General features: G+C 45.7%; 1 protein-coding gene across 9 annotated transcripts in view; it reads left to right on the plus strand.

Moving 5' to 3' along the window:
* The window catches only part of Zdhhc14 (zinc finger DHHC-type palmitoyltransferase 14), a 272,342-nt gene that overhangs the window by 182,011 nt on the left and 77,336 nt on the right, over positions 1–12,995 (plus strand). For all 9 annotated transcript variants that reach the window (XR_349967.5, XM_006227886.5, XM_063270653.1 and 6 more), the window contains one exon: positions 11,477–11,635. Coding sequence is in view for 6 of the 9 variants with exons in the window: in XM_006227886.5 (XP_006227948.1) it covers positions 11,477–11,635 (159 nt within the window). In the remaining 3 variants the exon portion in view is untranslated. The remainder of the gene's footprint in view (positions 1–11,476; positions 11,636–12,995) is intronic.

Consider the following 12,995-nt stretch of genomic DNA (forward strand, 5'->3'; position numbering starts at 1 on the left):
GATGTATTAGTTACTTTCTCATTGTTGTGACCAACACCCCATTGTGAAGCAATTTAGAGAAGAGTGTTTTCTGGCTTAGAGTTTTAGAGTTTGAGGAGACATACTCCACCACAGCAGTGGGAGCAAGAAACTGGCTAGTCACATGGCCTCTGTGTCAGAAAGCAGAGAGAGCACAGGAAGCAGATCTGGGCTATAAAACCTCGAGTCCCCACCCACATGACCTACCTTCTCCCAGGAAGTGCCACCAGTGGGGACCAAGTGTTCAAACCCCGGAGCCTAAAGGGGACATTTTACATTTAAACCACAGCAAGGGATATGCCCTCGATGAGCTATGGACCAGCCATAGTTCTCCTAAGGATCCACAGCACCTCCCAAGAGGGCACCCTGGGGACCCGGCCTTTAACGCATTACTCATCTAACCTACAACAGACAGCACAGTGTTGTCCAGAATGAACCACATAAATGTTAAAGAATCTGAAGCGAAGCCGTGGTTGGTGGAGTCGGAAGACTGGGTACCAGGAAAGGCTGGTATAGAATTCTACACCCAGAGAGAAGCACCTTCTCTATCTTTACCTTTGCACAGTCAGAGAGGTTCAGTCACCAAGTGGGCACAGATCTTAGACATGGCATGAGCAATATGACTCTGTGTCTTGACTCTTGACTCTGAGTCTTGCCCCTTCCACCTACCCCCCTTGGTTTCTCCTAGTGCAGCATCTACATAACATCTCTGCAGATTGAAGAGTTGACCCCGGTGGCATACGGTGGTTTTCTTAGAGGTAAATGTTCTTCAGGGTTGACGTATGTTAAAGGACCTGGCTTTCCGACTCAGTTCCATACACTCTACATCATTGTGTGCCTAGGAGACAGCCTGAGAGCTCAAGATCTTGGAGTGGCCCAACCATGACTGAAGTAACCTCCTCCTCTGGGCTTCAGGAGTGACGTGAATCTCTGAATAATGTCTTACACACAGTCTTCTAGGAAGGCACAGAGGACAGCTTCCAGAAATGATCAATGAAATCTCTGAACTTGTAATTAATTTTCTCCAAGTGGCAGAGACATTTCCACACCATCTACGCTTGTGACTGTCAGGGCATTAAAACAACCTCAGTCTCCTGTGAACATTTTATGCCCCAACTATAACTCAGTTCTAAAAATAACATTTCTTTCCCAGTATGAAGCAATACATTTTGCTTATGGAAACTTCGAAAAGTATAAAGTTTCAGATTTCTTGTTATTTTATGTGCGTGAGCGTTTTGCCTGCTTGCACATATGAATAGCTACCACATGTGTGTGGTGCCCACAGAGGCCATAGAGGGTGGTGGATCCCCTGAACTGGAGTTACAGATGTTTGCGAGCCACAGTGCGGGTGCTGAGAACTTGCGAAGCAGAAAGTTTCCTTAATCACTGCACCATCTCTCCAGCCCCAGAGCTTTGTCTCTAAAGTTTCGATAGACAGGACTTCCTTGTCCCCACAAAGTTTATGCTAGCTTATATTCTTACCAAAAACCCGTGTCTCTGGCCTTAGCATTAGTAAATGTTATCACTGAGAAATTAACCTTTGAACACACTTGTTTGAATGGGTTGATCAGTGCTCACAACATTTTTGAAAATAAACTCCTGGGTTATTCTCACCTTCTTTGTGTGAGTTGACTGTATGGGCCACCCCCAATACACACACACACACACACACACACACACACACACACACACACACACACTTCCTCTTAGAATATTTGTCTTTCTTATTGGCAAGCATTTCTTCAGGGTTTTGTGATGCATGTTAAAATTACCTTTCTACTTTATCATTTCCACTTTTTGGAAGTTTTGACATATATTTTTCAACTTTATATGCGAAAACATCTATGTTTTCTTTATGCAGGTTATCTTGCTACATATGCTTAACACTGGGGCCAGTAAGATGGCTCATTTGCCACTGAGGCTGGTGGTCTGAGTTCAATCTCTGGGACCCACTCGGAAGAGGGAAAAGGCTAATCCTAGCAGGTTGTCCTCAGGCCTCCGTGATGTGGTACATGTGTGCATATGTGCACATGCACTCATACATACACACATATATAAATAAATATAACAAAACATTTTTAAATGACCTCAAATTTGTATGTTTTCTAATTATGGGTTTTTGGTTTTTATATTTCAATTTTTGCTATATATCTGAGAGGAATGGCTCTGATTTTAGATTATTTCTTCCTCTTAAGGATTAGCTGTTTATCATAAATCTCTCTGTATTCCTTTGCTAGTTTGGGCTCTGTTCATCAGGTGATAAATCTTGAGAGAATGTGTGTCTATTTAGTAAGCACTGGTTTTTTATTTCACTGTTCCATTTATCCCTGGGGCTCTTATTACCCCTCATTATTTCTCTTTGCAAATATTCTCGGCCATTTTTTTTTCAGGTGGAAGCAGGGCTTTATCTTATTAAGTCTGTCAACATTTCTCAAATCATTCTGTAGAGCTCCTCGGCACTGAAATGGATGTACAAGGTCATCTGGGTACAGTAGGTGCAATTCAAACACTGCATCTCCCTCCATGTCACTGGACCCCAGGGGGCTTTCAAGGTCTCCTCAGAGACTCCATATGGTTTTATAATTTGCTACATTTGGATTCTACCTATTCTTATTTGTTATGCATTTGTTCCAAGAGGTTTAGAGGGATTCTGCTGTACATGGAACAAAGAGCGGGGGTGGGGGGGGAGATTAGTAATCCCACTGAAGATTTTTATTCATCCTAATGAGAGGCAAAAAAGAGTGGGACCCCACCCAGTGGACATTTTTATTCTTTAAAGAACTGCACATTTATAAATAACAACCCCTGCTTCTGTGCTACTGGCTTCCTTAGATCCCACCCCCCTCTCAGGGATACAGATAGAATCTTATCATAGTATGTGCGGGGTGAGATAGAAGCCAGCCCTCACATCCAGGTCCTCACTGATGCCCTCATATCGATGCTCCTTGAGCTTCAGTAAAAGCCTGTTAGATTTCCCGGTGGTGACACTGGCACATGACCTGCCACAGCGTGCTGTCCAGTGTCCCCATTTCCTTTGTTCTCCTCTGCTTATCTTACAACCATGCACACGCTGGCAAGCCAGGCTGATCTCTATCAGTGTGCGGTAGCCGGTCGTCTCTGACAGCACGGAGTCTGTGCCCGACAGAGTACAGACACATGCAGATATTTGGAGCTTTGGCCTTCCAAAGAACTGATTTTCCTTTACACAGCACAGCGGTTTTTGTGTGTACGTGTGCGGGGAAATCCGACAACATTTGAAGAGAATTAAACTGTGCAAGGACAAAGGCACTTTTCATCCTTTTATACTCAAAGACAAGGCTTTGAATCCAGCTGGAAAGGAGTGCCCCAAAATAAGATCACCATTAATTTTCGTTTGTTATGAGCATAGATTAGATTACCTTGGTTAGTTAAAGAAAAGATCATGACGACTAAGCACTTTCCTTTTCTTCCATCTTCCGTGCCAATTAATGATTATATACATCATATACATATCCATGTACATATACATACACATACACATACATATATATCCCTCTGGGATCTGAACAGCCTCAAAGAAAGGAGCCTTTGATAACCGTGGGCACTATAACCTCAGGAAATGTAAGGTCTTTCTATGAATTATAACATGATTGAATATGGGAATCCAAACTCTTTTGAGTGTCTTGATTACTTTTCCATACTAGCATAAATACCATGACCATAGCAATTTATAGAAGAAAGAGGTTTTTGGGCTAACAGTTTCAGAGGATGAGCTCATGGCCATCATGGCTGGAAGCAGGGGTGATGTTGGAGCAGCAGCTGAAAACCCACATCCTGAGACACCCAAGAAGCAGAGAGAGCTAACTGGGAATGGGATAGACTTCTGAGATCTCAGTGCCTGCTCCCAGTGACACACCTCCTTCAATGGGGCCACACTTCCTACTCATTTCCAAAGAGTTCAACCAACTGGGGACCAAGTATTTAAACATGTGAGCCTAGGGGAGCCATTATTATGTAAAACATCACCCTGAGGCCTCACATTTCCACTAAATAATATATAGAGATGTAGATGGAGATTAGCTAGACATAGATATAGATAGCATTCTCTGTTTCTGTTTTCTGAAACTTATGCTTCCCATAAGGGAACTTTAAGTCAGCAACATGGTAGCTCTGGAAAGGGATCACATCCAAAAGGCCTTCTAGGTCTGTGTGATCCAATGGGAATGATATACTTTTGACTGGAATACAGAACACCTTTAATCCCTAACAGTGAAGGTAAAGTTAGTTTGCAGAAGGGAGTAGCTGTGTTTGAAAGTGATGTCTAATTGAGGGGCAGACAAAGTGAAGAGTCAGAGAGAGATTTGACAGAATGAATCAGAGATGGGATATGCCCAACTCTCACTAGAAAGAACAGGAAAGAGACTACAGAAAAGAGCAGTGAGGGAGAGAGAGACAGAGATGTCCAGTCAGTCCTGTCGAGTTCAGCTAAGTGCAGAGCAGTTCAATTGAGTGGCGCTCAGTTCAGTTCCACATAGTCAGTGCAGTTTCAGTTCAAGGAGTCCAGAGGCAGTTTTGCCAAGCAGAGCAATTCAGTAGCAGCTGAGGGAAACCAGTTTGAATCAGTCAGCCTGGAGATGAGTTTGGAACAGAACAGCTGAGTTGAACCAGACAGACAGAGTTTAGAAAGAGGTAGAAAGGGTGAGCTTATTCAGCAGTAAGCCTCCAAGGTGACAATTACATCTGGCAAATAAAAGTTACCTTTACAGTTCCAATATTGTTTTTAGAAACATGTGGGTTTAAAGCCACTGAATTAATTATGAACACTGGTATTTCCCACTCTAACACATATAGCCATCTCACTAGATTCTCGAGGGCACATATACATGTAGAAGATTCTCCTTGGATGATTCAATCTTATAAGTCCATTCTCACCTAAACTTGGAATCTACTCTAGACCACAGCTCTTGTCTTTCATGATGTCTTTCAAATTGTGTCCCCAGGAAGACAGTACAAAGGACTAACAATATAAGCCCCATCTCAGCCAACCAAGTGCTTCACTCCTGACTATAATAGATATATTGAGGTGATTTGTAAAATTTTCCTCTGAAAATACCCCAGATAAAAAATGTTTGAAACCAGGCTTGGCTCTTTTGGTGGGGCTGACTTTCCATAACTTAACCATATTGTGTCAACTCTTCGAGTACCATTGGCATCTTTGCAAATGGCATGGCTTCCTCTTTGTTATCATCATTCTTAGCCAAACACTTGGATTCTCCAGCTGGCAGGACTAAGAATTAGAGCTTAGTTGCTAGGACCCCACCTTGCTTCATCAACTAGAAGTGTAAACTATAAAAATACCGTTCTTAGTGTCTATGCAAGATGAATATGTTGGAGAATAGTCAGTCTCTCTCTTTCTTACTTCCTTACCCATCCTTTCTCTGTATAATTTCCAGGTAAATAAGCTTACATGCATGGTATTTGTCCAAGTACCTAAGGAAGATATTGGGGACCTCACCAAGCGTAGTGAACATATTATCTGACCCGCCAGCAAGTCTAACCTGCTCACTGAGGAGTGTTGCAACAACAGCCATGATTTCCAAACTTCCACCCTAGCCCAAATCACCTGGGGATCTTTGAGAATGCAGATTCTGGACAAGGCAGCTCACAGTGGGGTCAGCACCAAACTGATGGTGGCCAGACTGCTGGTTCAGGGACCACTCTTTGAGTGGCTTCTCTAACAGGTACCACTGGCGTATGGGCTGTAATGTTCCTGTTTGTGAAGGGCCGGCCTGTGCATTGTGGGTGCACTGCCAGGTGCCAGAAGTATTCCCTCCTACTTGTAACAAATAAAAATAAAATGTCTCCAGATATTTTACATTTCCCCCGTGGACAGAATCACCCCCAGATGAGAAAAACTACCCTAAGCGATCCTGACGGTTGGCCACGTGTGAGGTCTGCAGTGTGACTTGTTTGTACATTTGAATTAGCAGAATTCTGTTCTCCACAATTCCTAGAGCATGTGCCACAAAGGCCAAAGGATTTCTCCTGTCCTGTGTCCTAGCACCCAGAAGACTTCTGGGTGTTCTGGATGTCTGTTGGATATTTAGATTTGTTAAATCCATGACCGTGTGTGCAGCAGTGAACAAACCTCAAAACTGAGTAGAGTCTGGCGACCAGAGCGCAAAGTGACATCTGCCCCCTGCCCTATCTCCACACTGACTGAACTCCTGTCAGCAGAGGTTCCCACCCTCTGGCAGCTGCCCTGTCAGCTGGTTAATGGTCTGTGAAACTTCAATACACAAGGGGATGCCGCTCCGGATGAAGCTTTCAGCTGAAAAGAGACTCTCAATCCACATCTTCAAAGGTGACATTTTCCTCTCCTGTTTTAAGAAAGTGGTCTTAGTTACCTGTAGCAGTTTGGAGTGAAAATCAGCTTCGTGATGTAAGCACACACATACCCCTGCCCCCCACTTCCTCAAGAGAAAACAATGGCTTCCCTTTCAAAGACAGGCCTTGAAAAAGCAGTCGTATATTAAGGAACAGTTACCAGAAGTCTCTGGCTAGCAGGGTTTCTCTTTCACGGGGATACCTCCCTCACTGTTGGTCTCCCATTCCAGAGCACATGTGGCCAGCCTCTCCTTCCTGTCCCCTAGGGCCCTTAGTTCTCTGCCCGAGGGTCTGATTGCAAGGTTGGTACCAGACATAGGGGCGCAAGTATACATTACCATTTGCACCTCTCTGCCAACAACTCCAGCCATTAGGAGGTGGGATCTTTCTGAATGTAAAAGCCATTTCAGGCTTTTGTGTTTTCCTTCAGAGTACTTGTGTAAAATTCCCTTGGGAGGTAGTAATTCCTGTAACCTTGCAAAGCTGCTAACCAATTTACTCCCCAAATTCTAGTGTTCTTCAACCATTAGCAATTGTAGACTTGATTATTCTTTCTCAAGAGCTGTATTTAAACCACAAAGAGCGGTTCTGAGAAACAGAGGCACAATTGTTACACACACACAGACACACACACACATACACAAAATTCCCACACAGAATAATAGGGGATTAGACCAGAACACTCAGCTGCACTCTCTATGCCACATACCTGGGGCTGCAGACATTGATGAGCTCAACGGGTGACAGGCTTTGTGACAGCCACAGCTTCAGTCTGAAGATTAAGGAAAAACTTTTGTCTCTAGGTTGGTATTTGAAGCCCCAGGTGCTGAGGACACCACTCAGTAGAGGTCCAGCAGAGCTCAGTTGACAGAATAAATAGATGAACTGAACACAGTGAGAGCCCATGGGTGCAAATGAGCACCGCTACTTGGCCAGCTCTACTACTAGAGGAGAGTCCTGAACTGGACCTTAGAGATGAGATTATCCACCCCACCCCCATGCCCCAGTGTGGGGGACCACTGTGCATATCCCCCCAGCTGTGCAACAGCTGGTTCCCCAGAGAATACAGAGCTGCTGCAAGGTTTGGGGGTGCAGTCTCCATGTTAGACTGCTATAGAAATAGCAGCCTGGGGGGGTCTGGGGACTCCGTGGACATTTAGAAGGCTGCCTGAGGGTTGTTGGAGGAAGGAATGAGACTAATCCAAAAGGCAATGAATGACTCTGAGCCAAAGGCATGGGAAGACTAGACATGAGTGAGTGTGTGTGTGTGTGTGTGTGTGTGTGTGTGTGAGTGAGTGAGTATGTGTGTGTGCGTGAGTGAGTGTGTGTGAGTGTGTGCATGTGAGTGAGTGTGTGTGTCTGTGTGTGTGTGAGTGTGTGTGAGTGCGTGTGTGAGAGTGCGTGTGTGTGAGTGTGTGAGTATGTGTGTGTATGAGTGCGTGTGCGTGTGTGTGCGTATGTGAGTGTGTGTGAGTGTGTGTGTGAGTGCGTGTGTGTGTGAATGTGTGTGAGTGTGTGAGTGAGTATGTGTGAGTGCGTGTGCGTGTGCGTGTGTGTGTGTGTGAGTGCGTGTGTGAGTGTGAATGTGTGTGAGTGTGCGTGTGCGTGTGTGCGTGTGTGTGAGTGTGAATGTGTGTGAGTGTGCGTGTGCGTGTGTGTGAGTGCGTGTGCGTGTGCGTGTGCGTGTGTGTGTGTGTGTGTGCGTGTGTGTATGGCTGGGCAGGCAGCCACAGGAGACCTCAGCTGCCTGGGTCCCACCCAGCACCTGTGCGAAGGGGTCAGCCCCTCATAAGTACTGTCCCACTAGTTGTTGTTGTTTGTTTGTTTGTTTGTTTGTTTTTCTTTTTATCTCTGATTCTCCCGCCAGTTAATGACACATCTGGGTACTGAATCTGGTCTTCTGATCGCTCAATGGTTTTTCTTGTTAACATATCAACTCTCCGATGATCTCATTCAAGAGCTTTGGGGTTTAGACTAACTTCTTAAGATACAGTTTGCTCTGCCTGTTGAATCCTAGTTTTCGGCTCACCCTGTATCTGAAGGCTTAGTCTTCCCTAAAGAAGTGCTTTGGAGGTCTAAGATCGATACGGTTTATTGTGAAGAGCATCCACAGAGGCTCACTTTCGCTATGCAAAGCTGGGCTTTCTACAAGGTGCTGATGCGCGTTTCTGATACAATTAACACAGATAGTTGATTGAGTTTCTTGGTAACTGATCTCTCAGTATTTTCAACCTCTGTTTGGAAGTGTAAGTATACACAGGTCATCTCACAGATGACCTAAAACTACCGAGTTCTTATTACTGTGGGTCTCAGGGTGTTCACAGAGATCTTCCCTTGTCGTTGATGTGCTCTGAGTGCCTCCTTCCCATCCTAGTGCTTAGGGCGACACATCACCCAGTTCTGACTCCCCAGCAGGCACACTAGGTACTGCTGGCCTTAATATCACTTGATAGGGAGATCACCTGGGTGCCATTTTAGGGAAAGGTACCAAAATGTATCCGGGTTGGCAAGGCAACCCATGGTCCCAGAGTTGGCTCCATGGCTACTTAATGGCTCTAAGCAACAGGTCTGGTCCCAGGAAGAGCGTTGTCCAGATTATTCACCCTGTCCTTCCTTGAATGCTCCCTCCTCTTGTTGGCAGCCTGCCGCTGAAACTTTTATTTTCTATGAGCTGTCAAGGGCTGTTGACAGCCCTGAAGCCCTCCTCGCCACTGGGCTGGGGTTTGTGCTGCCACCAAAGCCTAAGGCTGATGAACCAGAGCAGGGGACCTGCATCCCACAGCCTCTCAGAGAAAGCTGAGGTCGCACAGAGCCCCTGAGTCACAACTAGTCAGCCATGGATTCTGTCAGTGGGGGGCAGAAGAGTAAGGCCCTCTGGGTATCATCAGGAGAGGTGGCTGGGGTAGCTGGGTGGTTTTGCTGGTATGTCCCTTCCTCTGAGTAAAGCTGTGTCTGCCATGTACCCAGGTTCCAAGTCTTTAAGTGAAGGAGTCACTGGAGATTCTGGGCAAAATGCAGGTGCCTATGCAGTGTTTGGATGAGCTGAGCCTGCCTCTCTGATGAGCCGTTGTATAAAATGGATGCTGCGTGGACCTCACCCCACAGTAGTGGTTCTAGCCTTGGCCACCGAGTGGAATATCTTGGAGGAGTCTTTTAAATCACCAGGGCTCACTCTGCCTACCCCAAGGAGATCAGAATTCTGAGGCTAAGACAAGGACAACCTTCGCTTTGGAACTCTCCAGATAACTCCCGCCTGGGTTGTTTGTGTGCCTGTGTCGATGATGACACCGATGCCCCCCATGTCGTGAGTCTGCAGAAGTATGTCGTGTGTGATAGAAGTATGTCGTGTGTGATAGTCGGTATGAATTAACAGCAGCGTCTACCCTCAGTTCACCAGCTCCAAAGACCCCCGGAACCATCCCAGAGACTGAGCAGGAGCCCTTGCTGTTCTCTGCCTGTGGACGGTCACTACAGCTGCCTGCCCCACAGTCTTCTCGGCAAGCCTAGGGTGGTGGTGGGGAGTCAATGTGTGAGCAAAGCTGGAAGCCACACCTTCCTCTAGAGCGGGGATCTCAACCGTGCTGTACATCAGATTGAGAGTCAGTGTGTGCAGGGCTGGGGCCTAGCCATTTCCCACTTACTCTCATGCGAGACCAGGGAGAAGAACCAGGCTGTGAGATGCAGAATCTTAAAAAATAAACTTAGGGGCCAGTTCTAAGGATAAAGGTGCTTTCCACCACACCTGACCACCTGCGTTCTAACCCTGGAACCCACACAGTAGAAAGAACTGACTCCCTTGGCTTCTGTACACACACACACACACACACACACACACACACACACTCATACACACACACTCATACACTCATACAGACATATACATACAGACATATATACATATGCATGCACACATACATGTGCACACACATACATGCATACATACATACAAACACAGACATGATACACATACACATATACACACATTCATACACACATACACACTCATACATACATACACACTCTCAGACATATATACATATGCATGCACAATACATATGCACACACATGTATAATATAAACACATACATATACACACATGCACACATATACACACATGCACACACATACACACACATACACAGTATGCTCTTCCTTCCCCCCCACACAAATAAATAAGTATACATTTTGAAAGAAAAAAGATGTATTTGTATTTTCTTTAACATTTTAAAACAGGCTCTAAAAATAATAAAACTATTCTAAATAAAACACAAAAGTGATTTTTTTAAAAATATATATATTAAATAATTGTTCAGGACAATACTTGTTTTTAAAATTGATATTCCTTCCTGCTTTCCTATACTGCTACTTTTCAGGCCAGCAGGCAAAGCAGGTAGATGCCTCAGCTAGGTTTTAAGAACTCAGTTCAAGAAGGAAAATAAAGGCTGGAGAGATGGCTCAGTGGCTAAGAGCGCTGACTGCTCTTCCAAAAAAGCAACCACATGGTGGCTCACAGTCATCTGTCATGGAATCTGATGCCCTCTTCTGATGTGTCTGAAGAAGCTACAGTGTACTTGTAACATAAAAGAAGAAATACATTTAAAATGTTTTTAAATTTTAAAGAAGGAAAATGAAAGACATCATTGAGTTAATTGGGACAAGAGTAGCTGCTGTAACAAAACCAATATCATTCTAGGGTCTCAACCCAAGTTTAGTGAATGGATAGCCAGATCAGGAGGAGCCCCACCTCCCCTCCAGTCACTTGGATACCCTCTTACCAGATAGCCCTAAGGCTTGTCTCCTATACAGAAGAGGGTGTGGGTAGAGCTTAATGAGTATCATCTCTCTACCAGGCTAGACCGTACACCCTTTCAGCCTTTGAGCAGACCCCCAGCAAATAGCCTCTGGCCTGCAGGAACGGACTAAAATCTCCATTAAGCAACACTTGCACACGATTACTCACAGCGGTCAAATGTGGTGGCTGCCGCCTGTGAACACTGACCACAACTAGACCTGGCTCCTGAATCAGGAGAGAGGGACCACAGGGCTGAAATGACGTTCTGAAGGTGTGTGCTGTGTTTCCTTCTTCCCGCAGACATCGCCAACGGCACCAGTTCAGGGGGCTACCGCCCGCCTCCCAGAACCAAAGAAGTCATCATCAATGGTCAGACTGTGAAACTAAAGTACTGTTTCACCTGCAAGATCTTCCGCCCGCCTCGAGCCTCCCACTGCAGCCTGTGTGATAACTGCGTAGGTGAGTAGGACCCGGGATGCTCCAAGAGTAGCGGGTACCTGCTTGGGTGCTGATGGAGGGGACCTGGCTTTAATGCATCTACTAAAGGCAGTGGCTCCCTCGTCAACACCCTTGTCTGTCTCCAACACACATGGTCACCAGGCCTCCACTGGACACTGTTTTACTGTGGACTTTTATTTTTTAACCCTGCCACACCCTGGAACCTTCTCTCCCAGAGACTGAACCTTTGTTCCCCGTGGATGCCAGCTAAGCAGATACTTGAAATAAAGCCATTGCAGCCCTGGTCTTTCCGTTGCCCGACAGCTGGCCGCACGCATTAAAGATGTACTCTGTGCGTTTCTCTACCCCTCCCCACTGCTTGGAAGTGTCTGTTGGAGATGGAGGAGGCCTCGGATCCGAAGGAGGAAAAGAGATAGAAACAGCAAACTTCCACATGGAGCTAGACCTCAGGCAGAGGGACAGGCAGAGGGAAGGGGGGCCAGCTCAGAGGTCCCTGCCTATATAAAGCCTTCTATTGACCCAATTCTGGTTTCTAGATACCTGGATCCCAGACCCTAGGGTTTGTGGCAGGACTTCCTCTTCCTTTAGACTGAGAACTGGTATTCATAGCCATCCTCCATCCTAAACATAGCCCCCAAGAGAGGATGGTGACAGTAAGGTTTGGCCATCCTGCAGAAGACCGGAGTTCCTACAACCAGCCTCCACGGGCGTGAGAATAAAAACATTGCCCCTCCCTCATACCTGGAAGGAGACGGGTACCCTCAGAACCATGTCTCCCTCAGAAACACAAACACATTATTGATTTCTACCACTCTCTTTCAGTGTCAGGATTTTCTAGTCTCAATTCTACCTGAGGGGCAAAAACATAAATTTTATAATGTAACTCCCACCACACTAAGAAATCATATTAATCTTAAATTCGCTTTCTCCTAACTTTAATAATGTGCAGTTGGATGCCAGGGCCATGTTTTCTCTGTCTGTATTTGTCTTGGTTTCCATTAACTTAAATTTCTGTTAGTTTGTGATCCACTGTGAAAAAAACTTGGGCTTTTCTTCTCCCTTCCCACGTAGTAAGGAGCCAGAGGTGTGGCATGGGGTAGCCAGGCTCTAAGTGTTCCCTGCATGACTTAGACAAGCTACTTAAACATTACTGTGGTTTCCTCATCCCTATAGTGGACAGTTGAAAAATGACACAAACAGACAGGCACAAATCCATCAGGATAATGTCAGGCTTGGAACAGGCTTTAGCCGCTGCTGCTGCTGCTGCTGCTGCTGCTGCTGCTGCTGCTGCTGCTGCTGCTGCTGCTGCTGCTGCTGCTGCTGCTGTTGCTGCTATACCTAGATGTTTTTGAGAGGCTTT

Source organism: Rattus norvegicus, chromosome 1, assembly GCF_036323735.1.
Source record: "Rattus norvegicus strain BN/NHsdMcwi chromosome 1, GRCr8, whole genome shotgun sequence".
Taxonomy (NCBI): domain Eukaryota; kingdom Metazoa; phylum Chordata; class Mammalia; order Rodentia; family Muridae; genus Rattus; species Rattus norvegicus.